General features: G+C 42.7%; 3 protein-coding genes and 1 long non-coding RNA gene across 8 annotated transcripts; 2 read left to right on the plus strand and 2 right to left on the minus strand.

Annotated features, from left to right (window-relative positions):
- Nucleotides 1-271: 271 nt before the first annotated feature.
- Nucleotides 272-6195, plus strand: hsdl2 (hydroxysteroid dehydrogenase like 2). Its single transcript, XM_046374916.1, has 11 exons — nucleotides 272-446; nucleotides 3172-3335; nucleotides 3623-3721; nucleotides 4423-4537; nucleotides 4643-4746; nucleotides 4820-4918; nucleotides 4999-5193; nucleotides 5281-5352; nucleotides 5538-5690; nucleotides 5765-5893; nucleotides 5972-6195. Exons 1-11 carry the CDS (start codon nucleotides 430-432, stop codon nucleotides 6085-6087), a joined length of 1263 nt encoding a protein of 420 aa, XP_046230872.1. The 5' UTR covers nucleotides 272-429; the 3' UTR covers nucleotides 6088-6195.
- Nucleotides 6196-9326: 3131 nt separating this feature from the next.
- On the minus strand, nucleotides 9327-15005 carry LOC124051498 (deoxyribonuclease-2-alpha-like). 3 transcript variants are annotated; one of them, XM_046374921.1, is made up of 7 exons: nucleotides 14833-14965; nucleotides 13643-13769; nucleotides 13338-13521; nucleotides 12443-12521; nucleotides 12111-12275; nucleotides 11839-12024; nucleotides 9327-10220 (listed from the first exon to the last, which is right to left on the minus strand). In XM_046374921.1, exons 2-7 carry the CDS (start codon nucleotides 13732-13734, stop codon nucleotides 9811-9813), a joined length of 1116 nt encoding a protein of 371 aa, XP_046230877.1. In that variant the 5' UTR covers nucleotides 13735-13769; nucleotides 14833-14965; the 3' UTR covers nucleotides 9327-9810. The 3 variants fall into 3 exon arrangements, with proteins under 3 accessions (XP_046230877.1, XP_046230876.1, XP_046230878.1); XM_046374920.1 differs by lacking the exon at nucleotides 13643-13769 and having other exon boundaries at nucleotides 14833-15005; XM_046374922.1 differs by lacking the exon at nucleotides 14833-14965 and having other exon boundaries at nucleotides 13625-13765.
- Nucleotides 15006-16452: 1447 nt separating this feature from the next.
- LOC124051753 lies at nucleotides 16453-19797 on the minus strand. Its single transcript, XR_006841873.1, has 3 exons — nucleotides 19668-19797; nucleotides 18736-18824; nucleotides 16453-18577 (listed from the first exon to the last, which is right to left on the minus strand). It is a non-coding gene; the product is annotated as an uncharacterized LOC124051753 (long non-coding RNA).
- On the plus strand, nucleotides 19379-24338 carry capslb (calcyphosine-like b). 3 transcript variants are annotated; one of them, XM_046375407.1, is made up of 7 exons: nucleotides 19379-19703; nucleotides 19800-20004; nucleotides 20691-20860; nucleotides 22301-22478; nucleotides 22555-22764; nucleotides 22939-23055; nucleotides 23721-24338. In XM_046375407.1, the coding sequence occupies exons 3-6, from the start codon at nucleotides 20724-20726 to the stop codon at nucleotides 23038-23040; spliced, it is 627 nt and encodes a 208-aa protein (XP_046231363.1). In that variant the 5' UTR covers nucleotides 19379-19703; nucleotides 19800-20004; nucleotides 20691-20723; the 3' UTR covers nucleotides 23041-23055; nucleotides 23721-24338. The 3 variants fall into 3 exon arrangements, with proteins under 3 accessions (XP_046231363.1, XP_046231361.1, XP_046231362.1); XM_046375405.1 differs by having other exon boundaries at nucleotides 19691-20004; XM_046375406.1 differs by lacking the exon at nucleotides 22939-23055 and having other exon boundaries at nucleotides 19691-20004.
- Nucleotides 24339-24397: the final 59 nt, after the last annotated feature.

The raw sequence follows: 24397 nt of genomic DNA on the forward strand, positions 1-24397 counted from the left end.
GCCACATTTCATTGTGCTGTAGTACGTGTGTGAAGCGGAAAGAGAGACAGACTGTGTGACGGGGCAAGAAAGGTGGGACCGTCCGCTTTAGTTTTTAAATAAGACAGGTTGGCGTGTAGAAGAAAGTGGGTTAAATGTGAACTGAAGCGACTCATTTTGGACAGAGTTCGTAACGTACAGCCTGTCGGAAACGCATCAGAAGAAGAAGAAATAATGACGTCAGACCAAAGAAACTCCTCAGAAGGGCTGTGGCCATGTTGTACACTGGGTGGCGGTAGACACATGCAAGCTGTTTGTGATCCGCCATGTAAACTGAGAAGAAGAAGGAGGAGAAGTGGGTGAAAGGTGGAGAAGACGACAGGCTGTCATTCGTAAACACAAACTGTCTGAACAGATCTGTCACCTTTTCCCTTCGGCACAAATCTGACGATGCTGCAGAACACGGGGTGAGTGAGAGCACACGTTAGCTCCTCCAGCAGTTAGCTAACGCCTTCCGTCCTCCAGATTTCCATTCAGAAAGCCCGCAGGATAAAGCCCGCTTTAACCCAAGCGTTCCGTTCAAAACACGGAGACAATCCGAGAATTAGTTTGGATTTTAGCGAATAAACTATGTTTAGTTTTGGATTTAACTAAAGCCGAACTGAGGAATGAGTATTTCAGTTTCAGACACTGTACGTAGTTTGATTCCACTTCCTCTGTCTTTTGACCTTTGACAGTTTGAAAGTTGAAGGTTTTCTGCTACAGAGGTTTGTAAGAGTGGCTTTTGCAACGGAGCGTCTCATTACCGCTATTGTTGTTGAGTTTTTGTCTACATACATAATTATTTTGAAAATGCGTTCGATTAACGCCGAGGTCATTGCCATCAGTCCACGAAAACCTTGAAACAATTATAAGAAGACCCGGACTTTGGGGCTTGACAGGAGCCGAAGTGGTTAGGTAACCCACCAGCTTCAGAAACTGGAAGGAGTTTGGTTCTGATTGCTCCTATTGATAAGTCTTTATAAAAGTTTGGTCACAGATCTGTTCTGGTGAGCGATCATATCGTTATTAAAACTGTTCATGCTGAGTTTTTCAATTACTCAAAGAATACTTTGAATAATTTAACGTTTCATCCACTTGATGCACTACAGACTTGGATTTTACTGAAGCAAACCCCCTTTAGATGTAGACTGTGTGATCAGTGTGATAACTGCGTGTTCAGAGATTGAACGTAGTGTAACAGCCAGCTTATTACACAGAGCAATACCAGTTTGTTTTACCGCAGGTATCACTCTTGCTTCTCTCTTTAGTAATGTGGACGCTGATGAAGGCTACAAGCCACGAACGTTTTATCGTCATTTATTATTTTATTGAATGTTGTAGAATATGAAATGAGACCTAGCTTTATATGGTCCTTACTTGTGAATAAATGGACAATGTGGAAATCCCTCCAGTTCGTCTCCTGCCTTGCAACTTTTTTATGCTGGAGCAATGCTACTAGCATCCGGCTAAGCTTCACTCCAACTCCGCGTTACAGTAGTTACAGTCCAGTGACGGCAGCACTTACCGCAGCTGCACTGCGCCTCCTTTAGCTGCGTTTAGTTAGCCTGTTGGCTAACACTTCCTGCATGTTGACGTTTATCAGTTTGCGCTGAAATTGTGTTTGTTTTTATTGACTGGTTTTGGGTAAAGCGAGCATGAAACACATTGACGAACAGTCAGACAGGAAATTGTACTTCAAATGAAAAGCATACAATGCAGTCTTTTGCGTGTGCGTTTTATGACGAAAGGCTAACAGGAAGTTGTCCTCACACTTTGTTGTGCTAATCTATATTCACTTTACACAACCATCATAATAGAAAGTACTATTTAGGTTTCTACTGTAAATGAAACAAGACAAACAGTTTGCAGAACGTTTTATTAATCTTATAAAGATGATTTATATTCTGTGCTTGCTGTTTTAAAGGACAAAATCTGTCAGCTGAGCAGAACAGAATAGAGTGCAAAAGTGTACAGTTACAAAAATATAGAGATAATAAATTAACAATTTACAAGTAAGCACAGTACAATGTACAGCTCTATGCAAGTCCTCATAAGGGAGGAAAACAGGACCAGACTGTTGAGCTGTACAGTCTAACAGCAGTGGGAATGAAGGAGCTGCTGTAGCTCCTTCCTACACTGAGGGTGTAGCAGTCTGCTGCTGAAGGAGCTGCTCAGAGCCTCCACTGTCTGATGCAGAGGGTGAGAGGTGTTGTCCATGATGGATGTCAGCTTGGCTAACGTCCTCCTCTCACCCACCTCCTCCACAGAGTCCAGTGGGCAGCCCAGGACAGAGCTGGCCCTCCTGACCAGCTTGTTCAGTCTCTTCCTGTCCCGGTCCCCAACAGACCACAGCATACTGAATAGCAGAGGCTACCACAGAGTCATAAAAAGTCCTTAGGAGGGGCCTGCACACTGCAAGGGACCTCAGTCTCCTCAGAAGGTGGAGGCGACTTTGGCCCTTCTTGTACAGGACATCGGTGTCATGTGACCAGTCCAGTTTATGGTTGAGGTGGACACCCAGATACTTAAAACTGTCCACCGTCTCAATGTCCGAACCCTGGACGTTCACTGGTGTAAGTGGTAATGTCCTTCTGCAGAAGCCAATCACCATCTCCTTTGTTTTACTGGTGTTTAAGCACAGGTGGCTGCGCTCACACCAGTCCACAAAGTCCACGATGACTCACCTGTACTCCGTCTCAGTCCCCTCAGACACACAGCCAACAATGGCTGAGTCGTCAGAGAACTTCTGGAGGTGACATCTGCTGGTGTTGAGGGTGAAGTCAGAGGTGTAGAGCGTTATTGTTGTTGTTTATGTTTATTGTTCAGTCACAAACCTCCAGCGGGGAAACACAGGTTTGACAAGCAGAACAAAGTCAGACAGCAAAGATAACAAGAGGAACATTTGGGGTTCAGTGCGCATGCGTCGATACGTGTGCAGCCTGTTACAGACGCTCCCGAACAAGAATTTCCCTCCAGGGATAAATAAAGGAATTCTGATTCTGATTCTGATTCTGATCAGGAAATAAAGAAGGGAGAAAGAAATTCTCATAACAGGAACAAAGAAAGTCAACACGAGGCTTACAGGCTTTCGTTCAGACGAGTGTGTATTAGCATGTTAGCTAACACTTCTTTAATCTCTGTGTGTTCCAGGAAGTTAGCTGGCTGTACGCTCTTCATCACTGGAGGAAGTCGAGGGATTGGCAAAGCCATCGCTCTGAAAGCTGCCAGAGATGGTGCCAACGTCATAATTGCAGCCAAGACCGCCGTGCCCCACCCCAAACTTCCAGGAACCATCCACAGCGCTGCTCAGGAGGGTGAGGAGCTAACATGCTAAATGCTAGTAGTACACATAAATATATATATATGTGTGTGTGTGTATATATATATGCACCAGATGGACCAGGATCAGCCTCTTGAAGCTCTTCACGATGATGGTGGGGCTGAGGGTCAGTGGGTGGAGATTTGGACAGGATGGAGGCGCTTTTGAAGCCTGTGGGGGAACCTGCTGGGACGAGGACGGGCTGACGATCAGGAGCCTTACGTCCATCCTGTCACAGTCCATTTAATTCACCTTCGGTCTGTCCTGTCTGTCCTGTTCCAGTGGAGGCTGCAGGTGGGAAGGCGTTGGCCTGTGTCGTCGACATTCGGGACGAGCAGCAAATCAAAGATGCAGTTCAGAAAGCCGTCAACAAGTTTGGAGGTACGACGAAAAATCAGTCAAGTCAAGAAATCATTTAAGAAAATCAGTGAGTGGGTGAAAAACCGATCAGAGAATCAGTTTGTATCTGAAACACAGAGAACCTTTTTGTAATCAAAGAATTTATAGTACAGTTGACAGTTAAAGGTTTTTGAAATTATACATTTACCTCTACATTAATGCCCACCGGACAATGAAGCATATAAACTGCGAATTTTAAGATGCTTAACCCCTAGAACACTAACGTTAAAATTAGTAACACCATCACTAACATTGGGTATATTTTACCCGATATAATATCTCGGATAAAATACAGTTTATCACACCAGCGTTCATCATGCCATATAGGACACACAGTGGCCACCTCTTGGTTTTTCTTTCACAGCTGTACTGAGCACACATTTGGTCGAAAGTATCAACACATCCCTTCATTTGGTTGTAAAATTCGATCACTTCAAAATTGTGTGGGTGAAAATCACCCGACGTTAGTGTTCTAGGGTTAATAAAACGTCATCGTGTTGACTTAAATTTCAGAATCCTGTAACCTCATTGGTGAAGCTGTTGCTCCGTGTCATCAGTGTCATTGGCTGATTTTTTTGGGTTCAGAGTGATCGTGAATGTACTGAGGGACCCCGTCAGACTGACAGCTGATGTGATCTGAACTTGGCAGTGACATAATCGTAGTGCTTGTTTGTGATTGGTAGGAATCGACATCCTGGTGAACAACGCGAGTGCCATCAGTCTGACAGGAACTCTGGAGACGCCCATGAAGAAGGTTGACCTGATGCTGGGAATCAACCTGAGAGGAACGTACCTGACGTATGGCTCTCACACACACACACACACACACACACACACACACACACACACACACACACACACACACACACTCTTCACTTCAGTTACCGAGCTTCTGTGTGTCAGGTCCAAGCTGGTCATCCCTCACCTGCTGAAGAGTCGCAGTCCTCACATCTTGAATCTGTCGCCTCCACTTAACCTCAACCCCATCTGGTTCAAGAACCACACAGGTAACCACAGCCATTCACCAGCCAGCAATCCCTTCTTCACCTGTGCAGTAATAACACGTTTGTTTCTTTCCAGCGTACACGATGGCGAAATACGGCATGTCCATGTGCGTCCTGGGAATGGCCGAAGAGTTCAGAGGTCAAATTGCTGTCAACGCCCTCTGGCCCAGAACTGGTCAGTGGCCATGTGTTAGCATGCCAAAGGGCTCCTCAGGGACTCGATGCTGATGCTGATGCTGTCTGTTGTTGCCATAGCGATCCAGACTGCAGCGATGGACATGTTGGGCGGAGAGGGCATCGGGAAACAGTGTCGTACGGCTGACATCATGGCCGACGCCGCCTACGCCATTCTGTCCCGACCGAAGGACTACACGGGTCACTTCCTGGTGGATGAGGATGTCCTGAAAGAGGAGGGACTCCAAGACTTCGATCAGTATGCTGTCGAGCCTGGTGAGAGCATGCTAACTGGGTCAGCACCAAGCCAACACCCACACACATGTCAAGTGGTAATTATTCTGCTCTCTGATTGGTCAACAGGTCACCCCCTGCTGCCAGACTTCTTCTTGGACGATGCCCCCGAGACACTGGTCAAAAAGATGGAGCAATACGGTAAGTACTACAGACAGTGGAAATACTACTACCAGTGCTCTCACTACTACAGCTGATGGGATTTCAATTTATACTACTGACTACAAATACTGTAGTGATGTCAGTATAACGTTTTTATCACAGTATATACTGTTTTTATAACAGTATTTACTAACATGATTTTGTTTTGGCCATCGCGTTGCTAGGGGCGACCCCTGCCTTCACACCAACACCATCATCCCCGTCGGCCACGCCCCCCTCCGGTGGACCAATAGAAAGCACGTTTGACGTCATCAGAGGAGTCATCAATGAAGACGTTGTTAATTCGACACAGGGCATTTACCAGTTCGATCTATCAGGTAACAGGAGAACAGTTTGTCCATATAAGGAGATCCTGTGGCCGCGTCATTCATGTGTATGTGATCCATGTAAGGAGAACACGCGGGCGTTTGGTTCCTGGACCTGAAGAGCGGATCTGGTGGCACAGGGCAGGGCCCGCCTCCCGTCAAAGCCGATGTTGTCATGACAATGGACTCCAGTGACTTCAGCAAAATGTTTGCAGGTGAGCCGTCGCCATGGTAACAGTCAGAAGGACTTGAAACGTGAATTTCCATGGTAATGGCTGTGTCTTTGGTTTCAGGGAAACTTAAGCCGACGCTGGCCTTCATGTCGGGGAAGCTGCGGATCAAAGGCGACATGACGCTCGCCATCAAACTGGAGAAACTCATGAGCCGCATGAACAAGGCCAAACTGTGAGACTGAGGCCCCGCCCCCAGCTCATCTCAGGCCACACCCACTTCCTGTTTGTAACTGTTCATGTTGCCTTAGTAACAATAACATTAATAAATCTACCTTGATCATAAACTGTATCCTCTCTTTCATAAGTGCCTGAAACCAATAAACTGAGACGGGGACGATCCTGCTGGTTGGTTATAAATACATTTGTAACATTTTTGAAATTATTTCTAAAACAACCTCCCCTCAGTGCAACAATAGAAAGCAAGAAGAAAAGGCAAGAAGTTTATGAGGAATTAAATGATGTCATGAACCGCGTCACAGAGGCCCAAACACACCAACATGTCCTCTTCCACCTCTTTCTGCCATTCTCCTCCTGCTTCACCTTCTCCACCCGTTTCCTGCCTCATCTGCTGAGGTGCAGCAGCTCCGTTCACAGATTATCAGTGAACTTATTAATAATTAATCACAGGTATGATCGATTTGCAGCTTCTGTGTTGAGCTTGACAGAAATGTGAAAACTAAATTTTGACAGAAGCCTACGGAGTCGATGTGCTACTTCATCAACGGTGAGTAATACTACAGATCAATGTACTCATTACTGCAGTATTAATACTGATCATTAATGAGTTGCTATGTTGACTCCCCTAAGGGAGAAGTTTACTGACATACTCTGATTTTGACAGACAAACAGAAGTTTGTAATTAATTAACCAAACCTGTACAACCAAAGTGAAGCTGATAAACCACAGTAACTCGTTTTTACTAAATAAACATAAAAATCATACTAATCTGATTCTGAATGTAGAAACATAAAAAAAAAACAAGTTCTTGCTTCAAAATTTCACGTGTTAAAGGATGTGAATAGAGAATGTGTTTCTAACCGAAGTGATTTACAGGCTTCAGTGGGTAAAGTGCAGTTTGTCTGCAGTTATTAACGGTCAACAGTGTGGCTTAAATCAGCTCTTTGTGTTCAGCTGTGGCTCGAGGTTTTGTACTAAAACTTTGAAGTAAAAAGTACTCTTATTTTTGGGTATTCATTTTTACACAATATATAAAAGGTTCCCATATTTTCCATCATATTAAACTGACCTTTTATTTTGTGCAGTTGCCATGGTGATATATTGTGTTGGCGTGTATCAGGAACGTTTGTTCCTCTGCAGCGACGCCCATCAAACCATCATCCAACCGTTGGGCAGCAGAGGAGCCAGGGAGCGCGTCCCATTGGCCGAGAGACCTGTCAGTCATGACAAACAGTAAATTGTATAAATAGATTCAGTGCAGTTCATAATGACTGCTTTGGGTTAGTTTGTGAAAAACCTGGAGATAAATGGTTTTCACGTTTGTGTATTTGTAGTATGCAGGTGTGACAGCAGTACTGTTGGTGGTGCTTTTTGCAGTATTTCTCGTGTATTCCTGCGGCTCTCAGCTGTTGCTGTCTGATGGAGGATCACTTTAAGAGGTCAGGCGCCGCCCCCGTGACGTGTCATCACTGATGTCACACATCGGTACCAAGTGTGGAATGTGTCTGTTATCAAAACCAACAGATCTACCGTATTTTCCGGACTACAAGCCGCTACTTTTTTCCCACACCTTGAACTCTGCGGCCTAAACAACAATGTGGCTAATCTATATTTGTTTACGGGCAGAGGAAGACGCTAGTTTTAAGCGTAACTTTTAACAGTCATTTTGCGCGTCATGCACCCTGCACCCTCATCATGGAAAACACTCAAAAAAATGCATATGATGCAGCTTTTAAGTTAATTTGGTGGGTTCGGCTTATACTCAGGTGCGTTCTGTAGTCCAGAAAATACTGTATATCTTATATGAAGCCTAATGTGACATGACAGGGTGGAAAAATAATAATAATTTTAATAATCTGCGAAACACTGCAGTAAACTACCTTGTATTTCTTACAATGTTTAATGGACTTTGTCTCATCAAATATTCAGTACACAGCAGTGGGCGGAGCTGCCACAGTGGCGTCATCAGCATCACTCACCTATCATGACCTTTGTTTACCTGATGACATCATTGGGCATGGCCTGGACTCTCTTCCTGGTTATTATTATTATGATGTCCCACAGACGCAGGCCATCGTCCACAGGTGTGATGTGATTGGCTGAGTCTGTATTCTGGTGCGATGATGCTGTAAGATTCGTTCAGTAACTGGTAGCTCTGGAGGTGTGGATTTCTGCAGGATGTGACTGCGTTGGTGTCACTGATCACTCTGGACTGATGGATGCGAGAATGTTTTGTGAAAATGGCCACCGAAAAAGCAGCAGCAGAAGAAGAGTAACTATTAATAACTGACTGCCCTCTGACTGGCTGCAGGTATGTGGGGGGCGTGGTCTGTTACTATTACCACAGTGACGATGATGTCATCCGAGATGTGGAGCTGCAGAGCTGAATCAGTGAGATCATCGTGTTTGGTCTGCTAGGAGACGAGAAGAAAGGTCCGAGTACTTCCTGCAGTATTTCTGTTCTACTGCTACTGCAGTAGATTTATGATAGTATTTGAAATAAAAGCTACAGTAGCACAGTGAAAGTACTGAAGCTAAAGTATCACAGTCGAATAGAAACACTGAAGTCAAACTAAATCAAATTGAAAACAAAATTGTACAAAACAAAATAGAATAAAAATAATATTTGTATTTGTAAAAGCAGTAAATGAGTGATCTGTTTCACTTGGGTTTTCCAAAATCCTTCACTTCAGGGTTGCAGCTGATGTACTTTGTTACCATGGTGATCTTCAACAACAGAAACAAAAGCAGACACATCAATGAGTTTGCTGGGAGGGCAGCTGCAGTGTGGAGGTTCTTCTTCTGAGTTTCTTTGAGAGGAGGTGAATAATGGCCTCTGGTTTTCTCATGGAAAAAGTGTCTGATGACAAACATTCTGAACCTGATGTACACAAAGCTGATTTAGGGGGCTAATGCACATTTTGCTGCTGCTTTGTTGACGGCAGTAGTCCTGTCCGCTTCTCTGAGTTACGATATGGTGACCCCATCTGTAGGTCATGCACCAACCAGGGCTAAGTGCTTCATATGGTCCCACGGAAAAAACTTTTGAGTGTTGCTTAAATTTAGATTAAGGATGAAAGGTAGAACTTAAGCCGACGCTGGCCTTCATGTCGGGGAAGCTGCGGATCAAAGGCGACATGACGCTCGCCATCAAACTGGAGAAACTCATGCACCAACCAGGGCTAAGTGAAAGGTAGAAATCGGCTCCATCCCATCAATGAATCTCAGTTTTCAGTAATACGATGGTCAGGCAGTGATTTGTTTTTATTCAAGATTCAGTGGTCTTCTCTCATATACTTCAGCAGTAAAAGCCTTTTAAATTCTCTGAAACACCAACAGTCCGTACATACACAGGAGGATTAAGAGATGCACAAAGCCATGGATGCACAACATCACAGTTATGCAGTGGTTCCTCTAAAACTACAGTATGTTCAGATGGTAGCAGGAGGACACCACTCATTATATTCCATTATTGACAGGTGAACAGCAGCAGTTACAGCTTCATTAAGCATTCATTGTTCTGAATCAATGCTCAGTGTGTAACCATAGCAACAACACTCCTGATTGGCTCAGGAGGGTGTATAGGCTCCACCTCCTGCCCACTACTGCACAGACAAACAGGATGGCAGCATTCACATCATGTATGAAGCTAACAGTGATAATGGAGCTAATGATCAGTTTTATTGTATCATGGAGTCAGACAGGCGATCAAGGGGGGTTATTTATCCCATCAATGAAGAGTACATGGAGTCCGGTTCACAGTCCGTGTCCATGGTGTCCATGATGCTCGGAGTCGTACAATCCTCAGTGGCCCCAGTAAAAATTTTGAAGATCTTCTTTACTGCTGCATTCTGAAAGCACAGCGCACCCCCACGCCTCTCGTACTGGGTTGGCGCCCTGTTCATATCAGCTATACAAATCCAGTCTTTATTTTGATTTTGAGCCACACACCACTTTGAGTGATCATTTTTACTAGTCCAGTCACCCAGACCAGTTCTTATAGTCTTAATATTGATCACTTTCGCGATGCGTGGTATACAGTAGGAGCGGGAACGACCGGACTGGCAGCCCCAGGTCTGAACGTCCAGATCACTGCCAACAAGTTGTGCAATCGTGACGTAAAGATCTCCAACTGCAAGAACAACGAAGAGAGTAGGAGCCATGTTACAGAGACGTTAAATCCTGTTGACACTCATTTGTCTTCAGATACCAGGCAGTACACTACTACAGTATACTATACTGTAAAATAGTATCTCTAATAGTATCTCTTACTCAAATCTCTTAAAAGAGCTTTGTCCTTTTTATGGGGGATGTGTAAAACATTGAGAGATGGTATCAGCTTTCTTGATTTTAGTTCATCTTATTCCACAGATTATCAGGTCGTAGCTACATACTGTGATCATCAGTCTGCCGCTCAGAACCTTAATGTTTCTAACTTATTACGAAAGGTTTTAACACATTTGAATCATGGAGCTGTACTTCGCTCTGCCTCTTTGTCCTGTCCTATCTGTCCTTTCTGACCGTTTAGTGGTTTGTTATTTTGACTGGCAAGCTGACCGGTCACATAGAGCCAATTAACATACCAGTCACTTTAATCTCCACAGTCCCACAACATCCCAAGAAACACTTTTAACTGTTGTGTTTTTAATTTTGTAGGCTACATTTACGTCCAAACTGTGCTCAGTTAAAATGATTTACTGTTGGCACAATAACAGCAGTTTCTACATTCGATAAGCAACAGTTTGCTGTTAGTCTCGAGCCTTGTTGCCAGCCAAACTCAGCACCTGCCAGTCAGCAAGGGAACAATCATGGCTGATTGTGATCCATGTGATATCTCTACTGTGGAGCAGTTAGAGGTGGCTTCTGGTTGACAAACTGTGAGAAATCAGCATATTAGTTTACCAAAGTTCAACTCAATGTGAAAACTGAGCATGGATTTCCTGCGTGAGTCGATTCCACTTAAACCAACTGATTTTGCTCTGTAATTTCTTGTTTTAGGTACCAACATGTTGACAATTCAGACACAAACTTTATGACTGAAGAAGTGTGAGAGTGATACATCTTGTCATTCTTAAGGTCATGTCTTTTTGTTTTTCTTTCAGTCATGTTTCATGCTTCCTGTTTTATTGTGAAACTTCCCTCTCCTCTCGTTTCAGACCGCTTCACTTCCTGCCTGTGTTTTCCCTCCAGTCCTGATTGTATGCCCCGCCCTCATTAGATTCACCTGTGTCTCATTATCCTTCTCTCTTGTGTATTTAGTGTGTGCTTCTCCTCCTCTCAGTGTCAAACAGTCTTCTAACTCCTGCTCATCTGTTTTCCCGGTTTTTGCATTTTTGCCTGTTAGTTTCACCTCCTTTCACTCGCCCTTTGGGTTTGTTTGCCTTGTGGACTGACTATCGAGTACCGAACCCTTTTGCTAGTAAACCGTGTTTGTTTGAGACCCAAACTGTTTCGTCGAGTCGTGCTTTTGTGGAGTACCAGTCGTGATACAGAGTTTAGAAGTGATTTAAAAGATGCTATGTCTGAGATACTCAGGTGTTCAGGTGATGACGACGTTACTGTCACAGGCTGCTACACCAGACTCAATATAAATACACAGCATCTAAGTAAGATTATTTAATTAAAAAATATAATTGATGCAAATACTTGATGTTAAACACTGTTTTATTTGAATTTAAATATTAAAGCATACAAAGCTACATTTTATTTACTACTTCAGACAATGTGACTGAAACATGCAAATATCTCACCTTTTGCCTGTAGTGACTGTTGTTTGGCTATGCTATTAAAGATGTTTGATGCACTTGAGGTTAGTAGCTGGAAATTATTGGGTGGGGGGCTTTGTTTCCAGTTAACAGCATCCCTAAGTTCTCCATGAAAGTCCTCTGGAAGATCGTGTTCAAATGGGAAAGCTCCAATGTACTGCAGGTGATTACCTGAAACGAGCACAACACGACACATTTACAGCAGCATTCAACTGAACATCTTTTACAATGACAGGGTTTTGAAATGAGAATGTTACCAATGTGTCTGAACTGGTTGTAGGGGAATGTAACACAGATAAATATCTGAGCATTTCTTGCCCCACTCTCAGGCCAGAAGTGGTCTTTGTGTCTTCTGAAGGGGAACTGTGGTGTGCTGTGCAAGAGCCAGACTCCTGTGCCGGTTTTATCCGCCATCAGGACCCCTGAGGAACACAAGCAGTTAGACAGCAAGTCACAACAAGCTGAAATGTCTGATTAGCATCGTGCTTTAATCCAAAGCACTTTACAGTGTGCCTCTCGTAGACCCATTAACCCAGATGTTTTCTGAACAGACTCTCCTACAAATAATGAATAAGACGCTGCTGTTTACCTTTACTGTGGCCAAATTTGTCAGAAGCACTGCAGCCTGGAGGCTGATCACTGTAGCTGATGAACCCAAAGTTTGGTGACTACAGAAGGAAGTGAGGAAGTAGATTCATTAATCATCCACTTTCATACATGTACATGTACATAAACACACAGTAGCTACACTATGTGAATGTGAACCAGTCCTTGGGGTTACTTTGTATGTGTTTTACTGAAAACATTCAGCTAAATACCCCGTATATTTAACAATGACTGGATTTAAATTAGCAGCACTGTGGTACAGTGGTTAGCATGGTGGTACAGTGGTTAGCACTGTCATCTCACAGCAAGAGGGTTCTGAGGACTGGGCCTTTCTGTGTGGACCTCATGGGTTTTCTTCTGGTTCTCCAGTCCCAAAAACATTCACATCAGGTTAACTGGCTGCTCTACTTTGCCCCGACGTGTGAGTGTGTGATATCTTTGTGTGTCAGCCCTGCCATTGGCTGGCAGCTAATTCAGAGCGAATCTGCCGCTCGCCCGTGGTCAGCTGGGATTGGCTGCAGCCTGACAAGCCCCTGACAGATAAGCAGTATAGAAAATTAATGGATGGATGGATGGATTTAATCTATGACTTAAGTTTACCTGCATTATGTAGATAGATACATAATACACAGATAAATAAATAAACATGAATGAAAAATGAAGTTAAAAAATGCTGCCACTCAGAGGTTATGCTTCACCTCTCATCATCATCGTGTTGTGGATAGAGGAGTATTGTAAAATGCTATCTCTTCCACACAGAATAAGGAATCAGCACAGGATCCAGTTTAACTTCATCTCCGAGTCTCCCCAGGACTTCTGTGTCTGTGTGTATTCAGTATGTTGGATTTACATGTTCTTCAGAGAGCAACGATTCTCACCATCGATCTGATTGAAGTAAAGAGGGGCTTAAGGGTGTGCCCCAGGACTCCTTCAGGATGGTTGATCCCCTTATAGTTAGGTGTGGAAGGTTGCATTATTTTCACATTGTTGTCAGTCGAGTCAATGTAAAGATACTCCAAACCAGTCAGCTGCTGCAGTGCCGGTGCCTTGTAGATGATGTACCTGATGATGTTAATGAAAGGAAACAAACCTATCAGCTGCAGCTGTTTGCTACGCCAGAGTCCCAACAACAGAATCCTTCGAAGAATTTGGCTAAAAGGTTTACTTGTGGTTGTTGCCTCACCAATCCACAGCACCATTGTTGTTGTCTCTGCAGGTCACAGTGCCCTCAGACCTCCAGCAGAGCAGACTCACGGTCAGGACAAACCTCCACATAATCCAGACACTATGTCACACCCACAATCACTTCTCTGTAAAGATGGCAACAGCAATCTCAATAAGATCTGGGTCCCAAAGTTCAGAAAAGGCTTTCAGTGTCCAAAGTGGGTGGAATAAGTATGTCTTTACCGAGCAGGGTACAAGAGCACTTTATTTCAATAGTCTTCAAATGTTCTGACCAACGGGTGGGGAGGTAGCAATAAATATTCCTAGATTTATACTGAAACCTAGTCTTAAGATCATTTCCAACAATGTGCTCCAATGATATGATTCATAAAGGATCCTGACAGATCCTAACAGAGAACACAGAGAACAAACTTTTTGAAAGGCAACATCCAAGCGATCGTGGAGGAGACAGAAGCCAGACAACACGTGTGACTCAGTGGACTGAACAAAGTCAAACACACAGTTTGGGAGTGTGTTGTCCCTGCAGCGCACAAAGTGGACACAACTGTGGCTCAGATCACAAAGAAATGATCTGAGTGTGAACCCATCACACCTTTAACTCAGACGTCCTGTCACGCTGACCGTAAAACTCACTGAAGTTCACCACAGACTGCAGTACCTGACGTGACCAGCAGGGGGTGACTGAGGTCAAGTCTGGACTGACAGACATCAGATCATTTCCTCATCGAGGCTGCATAAATCACTTGAGATCAAAACAGATCATAAGTCCGTTTAATAAATGAGACAGCTGAACTAAAACGATCAATGTGTCATGTTTGAAGAGCTTCATTCTGGAACATTTCTGCAACAAAAACCCTACAAATGTTTGACAGGCCAGACAAAAAACGTTAAGCACTGAAAACCAGAACTGCCTCTTGATTTTTAAGTTTCAAATGCTTTTTATTAGGAAAACTAACAAATAATGCAGCTGTACCATATTTCAAGTTCTGGCATCCAGGTCACAATTTTCTGAACATATGTAGTTTCTTTGAGCACTCCATCAATAACATGCATTATTATATCAAATGTACATTTGTGGACAGCAGGACCTGAGATCTGTAGCTGAATCAGTTCAGGACTAAAACAGTTAATAGAGGTTTGTAGATACTTTGAACCCTGTGAATACCCCAGGAGCAGTAAACCACTTACTTTTTAGAATGAACAAAACGCTGCAGAAAGTCTTCAGCTACAGTCTGGGATTTAACTTCGTCTTCTTTATTCTGCTCAGCATTTCTGCACGACTTCACCTGAACAACTCTTTGTACCTTCGTCTCTCTCCTCCTCACAGCAAACCAGCCAATCAGCATCCCCAGCTGTTTACTGTCCAACAGGCTCTTAAGACATGTGTTGACATCCCCAGGAAGTCTCCATTTATGGTCATACAGCATTTTACAAAAAAGGCTTGATACTGTCTTTTGTAAAAGTCAATATTAATCTGCACCTTGTCCCTGTCAAGTAAACTGAACTAAAGTGATCAAATAAGACAAAACTCTTCTCTTTGTGTACGCATTGCTGACAAATTATGCAAAAAATAGAATAGACTAGAATGCCTTTATTGTCACTATACACACGTACAATGAGATTAAAAGCCAAGTCCGCAATGCAAACAGTGTAATCATAGAATAAAATAAAATCGTTAGGATCTGTCATATTGTCATATATATATATATATATATATATATATATATATATATATATATATATTGTAAATCGAAAGGTATTGCACAGGAGGAAAAACAGTTAAAGGGGTTTAGTGGTTGACAACGAGGGTCCTCTGAACCTTCATCCAGCATCTTCAGGTCCAATTTTTTGTTTCTTGAGGGTTCATTGAGTACAATCATAATCAAAAAGGAAATATCAGAAAATTACCTTCTTGCTTCACCTATCTAAGAGGCTTATTTAGTTCTGACTGGTGAAAAGGTCAAGTTAAAACCTGGTTGACCATCAGTGTCTCAGTAGAGTCCTTAAATGTGTAATTTGTAAGATTCGGCCACAATCTTATCATTATGCATTAATATAATCAACAGACTGAGAAGAAACATCAGTGTTGTCTTTCTGTCAGAGACATCATAGTGTTGTGTAGCAGATATCTTCTGCATGCTAACCAGCTAGCTGCAGCCCATCCTGTTTGTAATACCAGTTTAATTTAAGTTGCTTTATTAATCTCAGGCTGGGAAATGACTTCTCTGCATTTAACCCATCACTGGTTGAAACACACACACACATGCAACATGCAGTGAACCACACAGGAGCAGTGGGCAGCATCAAGCGCCCGGGGAGCATATATTCAGTGTTAAGTGCCTTGCTCAAGGGCACATCAGCCGGCTAATGGGGGGTGGGGATATTATCACTCCACCACACTACAATCAAATTTTTCCTGCCCGTCCGGTGGGGGAATCGAACCAGCGACCTTCCGATCACAAGCCGCTTCTCCAACCTCTAGGCCACGGCTGGGCCCAGTGATGCCCCCGCAGTTTCTCTTAGAGTTTATTCCAATAAGTAAACAAAACAAACCCACGAAATATGTAGAGCAGGAATATTCTTAAACATATTGCCATGTCCAGGAAATGTTGTTAAGTTATCAGTTTTTGTCTCATGTCTTTGTTGTCTTGTGATTTCCTGTTTTATTTTGTCACTACTTCCTGTCTGTGTCTATTGTCGTCAGCTTTGCTTTGTCCCTTTGTCTGTTTTCCCTCCTTTGGGATTACCTGTCTCCGCCCTGATTGTTTCCACCTGTGTCCTTACCTTGTGTGTATATATAGTCCTCGTCTCCCTTTGTCCTGTGCCAGTTGGTCTTGTCCCTTGTGTCAGATGTTACCAGGTCTTGTTATTTTGTTCTGGTGGTTTTCTTAGCCAAGCTTCAGTCTGGAGAGTTTTTGTTTCTTAGTTTTGTGTGTGTTTTTAGACTTTATTTTGAAACTTTGAGAGTCGTGTGTTTGGGTTCTGGTCCGTAGTTCAGTCCTGACCTATTTTCCTTACTAAACAGAAAAATACGACTGTACCCCTTCTGAGCTAAAGTTTCTCTGTTTTACTAAGCTAAGATGAGCTGAAATGTCTCATAATCACACAATCAATCACAATCATTTCTAGTTTGGTCCAAATAAATATTCTCCCTGTCCCTGCTTTATCCTCTTGTCAAGGCAGTCATAGTCCTTGTCTAAGATGCTGTAGATCACTTTGGTACCGTGTCCCCTGTCCTCAAACTGGCTGGCCTCTAAGGCTATGTCTGATCCAAGCCTGGTGTTCAGATGGGTTCACTCCTGTGGTAACTCCACCTGTGATCAGGGTTCACAATCCAAGCTAGAGGGGCCACTAGCTCCACGGCTAACCAAGCTAACCGTAGCTACACAGATAACTTCGACAAAGAGTATAGTCAGCAGCAGCTCACAGTTATTCTGATGATATGCTGGCAACATATTTATGAAGTTACCTTCCATTTCTGGGGAAATTTTTCAAGTTGTCCTCTTAAGGTCACATTAAAATATCAAATGCTTCCATAAAGGGCACGAGGACTCACCAAACCTCTTGATGTCAGCTGCTGGAATGATTTGGTGGGAGAATTGGGACCCAGTTTATAGAGTCTTTAAGGCCTTGGGAAACCTTGGCTGTATCATGTCTAAACAGGAAAGCTCTGATGTCGTGTTGGTGTGAACCTTGAAATAGTATGACGTGACAAAATTCAAATAATATTCAAATTGAATATTCGAGACCTCAGATATGAAGACGTAACAGAACATGGTGTCTCTATGGTTGCAGGGGAGCGACACCAGCCAGATAAATGATTTTGATTGCAGTTTTCCTGATGCTTGATATCTAATGTTACATTTTAACCACAACAAGGACTACACTAAGATATTATTTATACTTTAATACTTATACATTAATATCTGTTGAGCAAATATCCAGAGTATTGACGCTTCAGTAAAACTTATTCAGCTCATTTGCGTTTCGACGCACTGAAACATTTCTTCACTTTCATCTCTTTTCGCAGATTCCAGTGTTGAGAAATGATCTTCACTGACTCCAGGCTTGTTTTTAAATCATTTTCAAAGCTGAGGTTTAATGACCTTCTAGTCACCGTCAGTGACAGGTGGGGGAGGTGGGAGACTTTGTGTCACATGGTTTCTCAGAAACAGTTTGGCACCAGGGCTGTCTGTTGTTTGCTTAAAGAGAAACTTAGTGAAAACATTTGCCATAAAACAGACAGAAGAGATAAGACTTGAACTGGACGGTGCAGCTGGAAAGTGGCACAACATTCGAAAAAGTGAAAAGACAGATGCAGCTCATGTTTTAATGTTATTTCATTAAAATACCTGCCAATATGGCTTTACCCAGCGTGCAGTCAGTGGTTGTCAACAATACACTAATTTATTGTGTTGGACTTTTTCGTTTTGCTATGAAAGGAGGCTGGATCAGTTTGAGAAACACTGCTTTAAATGGATTTGTTTTATCATTTACTTCATGCTTCGTTTTAGGGAAGTAAAGCTGATGTAGTCGTAGTCCTCCTGTATGGTTAAGTTCAGGGATTTCCAATATTTTAACAGGGCGGCTGGATTTGTGAGAGGCTGATTAAAAATTAACAATATAATATCACTCTAAAATCTAAGGAGGTACTGTATATCACAACACTTTTTATATGATCATTTTTAGCATTATTTTCAACTTTTTAAGCCATCCTGTAGTAAGGTTTCCATTTTATAATATTTAATTTTACTCATTCTATTTTACTTACCTATTTTTTGGTAGCAGGGACAAAAATAATTTCACTGCACATTGTACCGTGTATGATTGTGTGTGTGACAAATAAACCTGTCTTGTATCTTGCATCTTGCATCTTGCATCTTGTATCTTGTATCTTGAATGAAAGCAGGACTGCGATACAAACTGACAGCAGCTGGTAAAGAAACGAAGAAGAAGAAAAAGATGACTGTGAGAAAACAAGCTCCACACCAAATGATCCAAATGTTTAAACATCACAAAGGCTTTTTCATTCTGTTTCTATGAAGTGTGATATGATGTAAAAACTCCATAAGAAAACTGAAATGTAGTCACCTTTTAAATGTGTACGGTAATTCATGGAAACAGCGCCCCCTGTGGGCTGTGATGACTGTTTGTTCTTGTAGTTTCAGCTGCCAGCCCTCCTTCACAAAGTAAAGTGTTAATCTCGTGTTAATCAGTTTGTAGAGATGATGAAGTAAACTCAGACTGAAATATTGTGCTGTGCTGGAGGTGAATCCAACCGTCCAATCCAATCCAGCTGTAGTGAGCAGATCGATAGATAGATATACTTTATTGATCTTTGGCTGGGTAATTACAGAGTAGGGTAGTGACATCTAACGCACTTCCATTTGACTGATACTCGGGTTTCTTTACGTGTCTTCATGCTTAGGACGACAGATTAATCTGTGATAAATTCTCTGCTGGATGAAATCGGTTTGATCAGTCGGTTTGGTTTGAGTGTCTTCACTGAATCATCAGCAGATGTTTGAGCCTGTTGAAGCTTCTGCTGAACTTTCTTCAGTAAACGTTTGTTTCTCTTTGAGCCTGATTCACCGCAGAAACACACAGAACCATCACAAGTGACGCTTCATTAACGTGACGTCAGAACATGTGATCCACCCTGTAGGTGGTGGTTTCTGTAGTGACCACTAGAGGGAGCCAACACTGCATTACTGAAGGGACTGCTGAGTGGACTGCGCAGACTCTACTGAAGTCAACTCGCCCCCTTTTTACAGCAAACACACAGACCTGGCAACCCTGCAGACCTCACAGGTTCACCTGATGTGGACTTACCAGGACCAGATGAACCTGTCATGGTGCTCCAGTCTCAGGACTGAAGAGCAGAAGCGGTGGGGTGTGTTGGTCACTTACTTCATCACTTGTAGATAAGATTTTCAGTTTAAGTAAACGACTTTCAGTCTCATACGTCACTTCCTGTCTAATAAGCAGAGCGTTTTAATGTAAAGGCAGCGGTGGTCTCTTACCGTGAAACAACCACAGGAAATGCTGATGCTAGCGAGGTTAGCTAACCGACATTTGGCTCATCATCCGGCAAAGTTTATATTAAAAACCCGCTGAGATATTTTCAGTATTTCTGATTTTTTGTATTCAAACAGCTACAGCTCAGGTCTTCAAGATAACACGTTGCTGAAATTAACGTAACGTTTTAAAACAAAGGCACAAGATCATGAAGGCTCGTTGGACTGGGCTGAACAGCCAATCACAGGACAGACGACGGTGTCTCCATAGTAACCGCGGATCGCTTGGTATCAAACTTCCTGTTTGCCGTTTCCAGCTGAAGATACAAACATTAAAGTGTCGGTAAGGTGCTGCTGGTTGAATTCTCAGCCGATATGTTTTGATGTTATTGTTATTATATGTAATCAGGAAAACCCTGCACGTTACTAAAATACAAAAACATCCAAATGTACTGTAAGTGAGTACAGTTACTGATGAAATACTGTGTCTAACGTCCGGAAGGTGGAGCTCATTTAATACTTCATGTACTTTACCTGCTGGACTTCTTTATGGTCCCACAGGAACAATAATCGACCAATAATTAATACATCAGAATTCTTCATCAAATCTTGTATTAATCTCAATCTTAAAAATAATTTCAGTTATCAAATAAATGTGGTGGAGTAAAAAGTACTTAATTTGTCTCCAAATTGTACTGGAGCAGAAGTTTGTAGTAAAGACTGTCCACGACTGGTGGACGCAGTGTAGACCAGAACCAGAACCAGAACTTTACTGCGTTACAAAAATTCTGTGTTCTGAATAAAAGTCCTGCATTGAAAGTAAAATGTCAGTACAGAAAGGTACAAAAGTATAAGCAGTGTCTGAATTATCAAAGTATAAGTACTCAGAATGCAGAAAAATGGTCCATTAAGTATCTCAACACATACCTCTGACGCTAAACCACTTTGTGAATGACTCTTGAACCCAAACCCAAGGAGTGTGGACTGACACAAACATAAACACAAACTCTGATTTATTTTCTCCATCAGCCCAACAGTCATTTCCTGTCGCTGACGTCAGTGATGGCGGGGACGTCAAGACACGACCGAGAGATGGCGATGAACGCCAAGCGTCAGCTTTCCGAGTGTTCGGACCCGGTGGAGAGACTTAGACTGCAGTGTCTGGCCAGAGGATCGTCTGGTATCAAAGGTCTGGGCAGGTGAGGGTCTGCAGCAGCCAAAGAGTCCGTCCTCATCATGAAGGCAGTCAGTGACTTATGACACAAGGTGAAATGTGTAATTCTTGGTGTTGAAGGTTCGACTCAGCTTGGTGGTTGGTTCTGTCCCCCCACATGGACTGGATCTCGTCCTTCTGCTCCTGGATTTTAAAATGAAACACGTAGAAACTAAACAGAAACAACAAAAATATTTTTTGTCAACACTCTCATGCTGGGAGCGTCCATTTCTCTGTACTGTCTGACTTCCTGTCTGTGCCCCTCAGCTGTGAGCCCATTGGTTCCCACTGGGGACCTCTCAGCCATTCGTGCACATACAGGATGTGGAGCTTCAGGGTTAAAAAGGTTCAGCCGTGTCCTAACACACTCATGATGTCAGTATTAAAGCATCACAGAACGTTTTATGATCACATGTCACATCTTAATGTGTGGAGTAACTAACAGATAAATGCAGTGAGGTAAAAATATTTCCCTCTGAACTGCAGTGGAGTACAAGTACTGTGTAGCAGAACAATGTTGTAAGTGAAGCGGAGTGAATGTGTTTTCCAGCTTTGAATTCTGATGTAGTTTTGAAGCTGGCAGACGTGTTGTGTTGCTGTGGCTGAGCTCGTCGTCTTCCTGTCATGTGTGAAGTGTGCAGCATCGAGCTAACGCAGGCTGCAGGATGCTGTCATGTGTTGGCCTTTATTGTCACATAATTGTGTTGTTGTTGTTGCTGATTGTGGTTTGGTTTGCTGATGCTCAGCAGGAGGCAGTTCCTCTCATAACCTGCATGAGTACTGCAAACATGACATGTACTCAGCTGTATTTAATCCTTTCACTGCACTGCAGTTGCAGTTAGATGTCAGTCAACCCTGTCAGTCAACACTGACATCTAACTGCAACTTTAGATGTTTACATGCTCATTTAGATTATAATGAGCATGTAAACTAAATTCAACCAGTTTGTAAAACCAACTGTGCTGCAGTAGTTTATATGTAAATGCATCAACAATAATCAAATAGTTGAGTACATTGGAGTGTAACACTGAACCATGTTGGCTGCACAAATACTTCTACTTGTACACATTAAGTATGTCCTTCCCACAGAACAAACCTGATGTGTATAAGATCGAATTTCTATGCAGGACTTTGACTTGGAACTGAGTATTTTAATTAGTGGTACTCTAAGGTAAAAGTAAATGTCTGACTTTACTTAAGCATGAGAGTTCAGGATACAAACCAAACGTGATCCCTTCATAAAAGCTGATGCTACGTAGTTAAAATGAACTCCACCTACACCAGCTACAATACTGAAGTGTTGTTCACATGTTACTGCATCATTAAGATGTACATAATAAAGCGTGTAAAGGAGTCAGTACTTTCACTGTGTGTGTGTACAGAAATATGAACTCACACATCCTGACTCTGCATTTTCGTTTGTCAGAACCTTCAAAATAATGGACGATGACAACAGTCGCTCCCTGGACCTGAAGGAGTTCCTGAAGGGTCTGAATGACTACGGCATCCTGATCGAGAAGGAAGAGGCCATGGCTCTCTTTCAGCGCTTTGACCGCGATGGGAGCGGGACCATCGACTTCGATGAGTTCCTCGTCACGCTGAGGGTAAATATGCGCTCAGGAGACCGTGCCGCTGACCGTCACGTCATGTTTCTGAACCTTCGTGATGTGTCCACTGCAGCCACAGATGTCCAAGGCCAGAAAGGAGGTGGTGATGCAGGCCTTTCGGAAGCTGGATAAGACAGGCGACGGTGTGATCACCGTTGAAGACCTGAAGGGGGTTTACAACGTCAAATTCCACCCCAAGTACCAGAATGGGGAGTGGACGGAGGATCAGGTCTTCAGGAAATTCTTGGACAACTTTGATTCCCCGTATGACAAAGATGGAAAGGTAATTCACTCAGCGTTTGGTCTGGCAGGTGATTATGGACTGTTTGTCAGCTGGTTAAACTGATGAATATTTTGTTTTTGAAGGTCATTAACATGTCAGTTTTTGAAGAAATCATTTACAAACAAGTTGTAGTCACTGGTATGAATGTGTTCATGTTGGTTTTACTCTTTGAAGGTGACCCAGGAGGAATTTATGAATTATTATGCTGGTGTGAGTGCGTCCATCGATACCGACGTCTACTTTATTGTGATGATGAGAAATGCCTGGAAACTGTGACTGAGTGCTGTTCTGGTAAACAAGCTTGTGGTTCGGTGGTGGGAAGAGGGCTGTGGACCTGTGTTTCCATCTCATGGTGTTTTCTACTTTAGGAAGAGTCTGTGATCTCATCTTCTGCTGCTCACTGATTCATCTGGAAACATTCTGCAGAGTATACTGTGCAACATATTCAGTGTGCGAAAATGAAGCGATAACCAAAGACTCAGAAACAGAGTCGTTTGTCACCCAGCAGCAGCAGTTTGTGTCAACGAAACACAATCATCCCATTCAGTTTCACTTTTTCAGACACGTACACACTCGTCACTCGCTGTTTCCATCCAAAGAGTTTGCCTTCTGGTAAAATATCTGTCTCTGGTTTGTCTTCACCAGCAGACGATGACCCCTTTAAGAGATGAATGGACACAATAGACTTCCAGTAACAAGTTACCCGAGCACATGATTCCACGGATCCTCCTTAACTCTACAGAGTCACTTATGTCTTTGACCGTTTAATGAGGTTCAACAGCAGGTTCTGTTGTGTACATTCTGCTCATTTGGATGGAAACCAGCTGCTGTCTGATTAAAACTCAATCTTTTATTCTCTGCTTTTTGCTTATCTGCTGACTAATACTCATCTGGTCTGATTTGACAGTCATTATGCAGTAAATCACCAGCAGTAAAATCTTTCCTCTGACTGACAGGTGACCAAAGAGGAGTTTGTCAACTATTACTGTGGAGTCAGCGCCTCCATCGACAGCGATGCCTACTTTATTCTCATGATGAAAAAAGCCTGGAAGCTCTGAACCTGATCAAAGGACGTGAATATCATGAAGTGCTGAAGAAACAACACATGGCCTTTATTACGTAGTGTGAAGTTCATAAGATCTGCCAGCCTGGTCGGCATCGTATGTTTCTGCAAACCACAGATATGCTAAACAAGTACATCTCACACATAGCACACCAACTTTTCTACAGTATGCAAATGAACTGACAGGCGGAAGTGTGAAACCTAGTTAGTGATCCCTGTTCAAGACCAGAAACCAGGTCATTTTAGTAACAGTCGAGACCAGCTGAAACCAAACCAGAACAGGATCTTTTCCTCACCCTAACAGATCTTAAGACTGGTATTGTCACAACATAAAACCCAAAACTGAATTGTCAAGGTTCAACACATCCGTGGTTTACAGAAAAGTGCCAACATTTATTCTGGTGACTGGATCTAACTTTTTGCTACAAACTGTAATTCTTTCTGAGCTTTAATAAGTTAGGACATAATTTCTCTCAGTGAATAAATAATAACAATGATTATACCTTTGAAAGTGGCTTTGATCATTTTGCTTTAGTTTGTATTTAAAACTTAATATTTCTCTAATGTGAA

This window comes from Scatophagus argus, chromosome 20 (genome assembly GCF_020382885.2).
Source record: "Scatophagus argus isolate fScaArg1 chromosome 20, fScaArg1.pri, whole genome shotgun sequence".
Taxonomy (NCBI): Eukaryota; Metazoa; Chordata; class Actinopteri; family Scatophagidae; genus Scatophagus; species Scatophagus argus.

What these genes read in the sequence shown, in the direction of transcription:
- hsdl2 (XM_046374916.1), top strand. An exon ending in CTGAGAGGAACGTACCTGAC is followed by an intron (nt 4,538 to 4,642) that starts GTATGGCTCTCA and finishes TCTGTGTGTCAG; the next exon opens with GTCCAAGCTGGTCATCCCTC. An exon ending in TTACCAGTTCGATCTATCAG is followed by an intron (nt 5,691 to 5,764) that starts GTAACAGGAGAA and finishes GATCCATGTAAG; the next exon opens with GAGAACACGCGGGCGTTTGG.
- LOC124051498 (XM_046374920.1), bottom strand. Translation starts at nt 14,990, where the DNA reads ATGCTGATTGGCTGGTTTGCTGTGAGGAGGAGAGAGACGAAGGTACAA. An exon ending in CAAATTTGGCCACAGTAAAG is followed by an intron (nt 12,276 to 12,442) that starts GTAAACAGCAGC and finishes TGTGTTCCTCAG; the next exon opens with GGGTCCTGATGGCGGATAAA. An exon ending in ACAGTCACTACAGGCAAAAG is followed by an intron (nt 10,221 to 11,838) that starts GTGAGATATTTG and finishes TTGTTCTTGCAG; the next exon opens with TTGGAGATCTTTACGTCACG.
- capslb (XM_046375407.1), top strand. Translation starts at nt 20,724, where the DNA reads ATGGCGGGGACGTCAAGACACGACCGAGAGATGGCGATGAACGCCAAG. An exon ending in GGTATCAAAGGTCTGGGCAG is followed by an intron (nt 20,861 to 22,300) that starts GTGAGGGTCTGC and finishes TTCGTTTGTCAG; the next exon opens with AACCTTCAAAATAATGGACG. An exon ending in AGTTCCTCGTCACGCTGAGG is followed by an intron (nt 22,479 to 22,554) that starts GTAAATATGCGC and finishes TGTCCACTGCAG; the next exon opens with CCACAGATGTCCAAGGCCAG.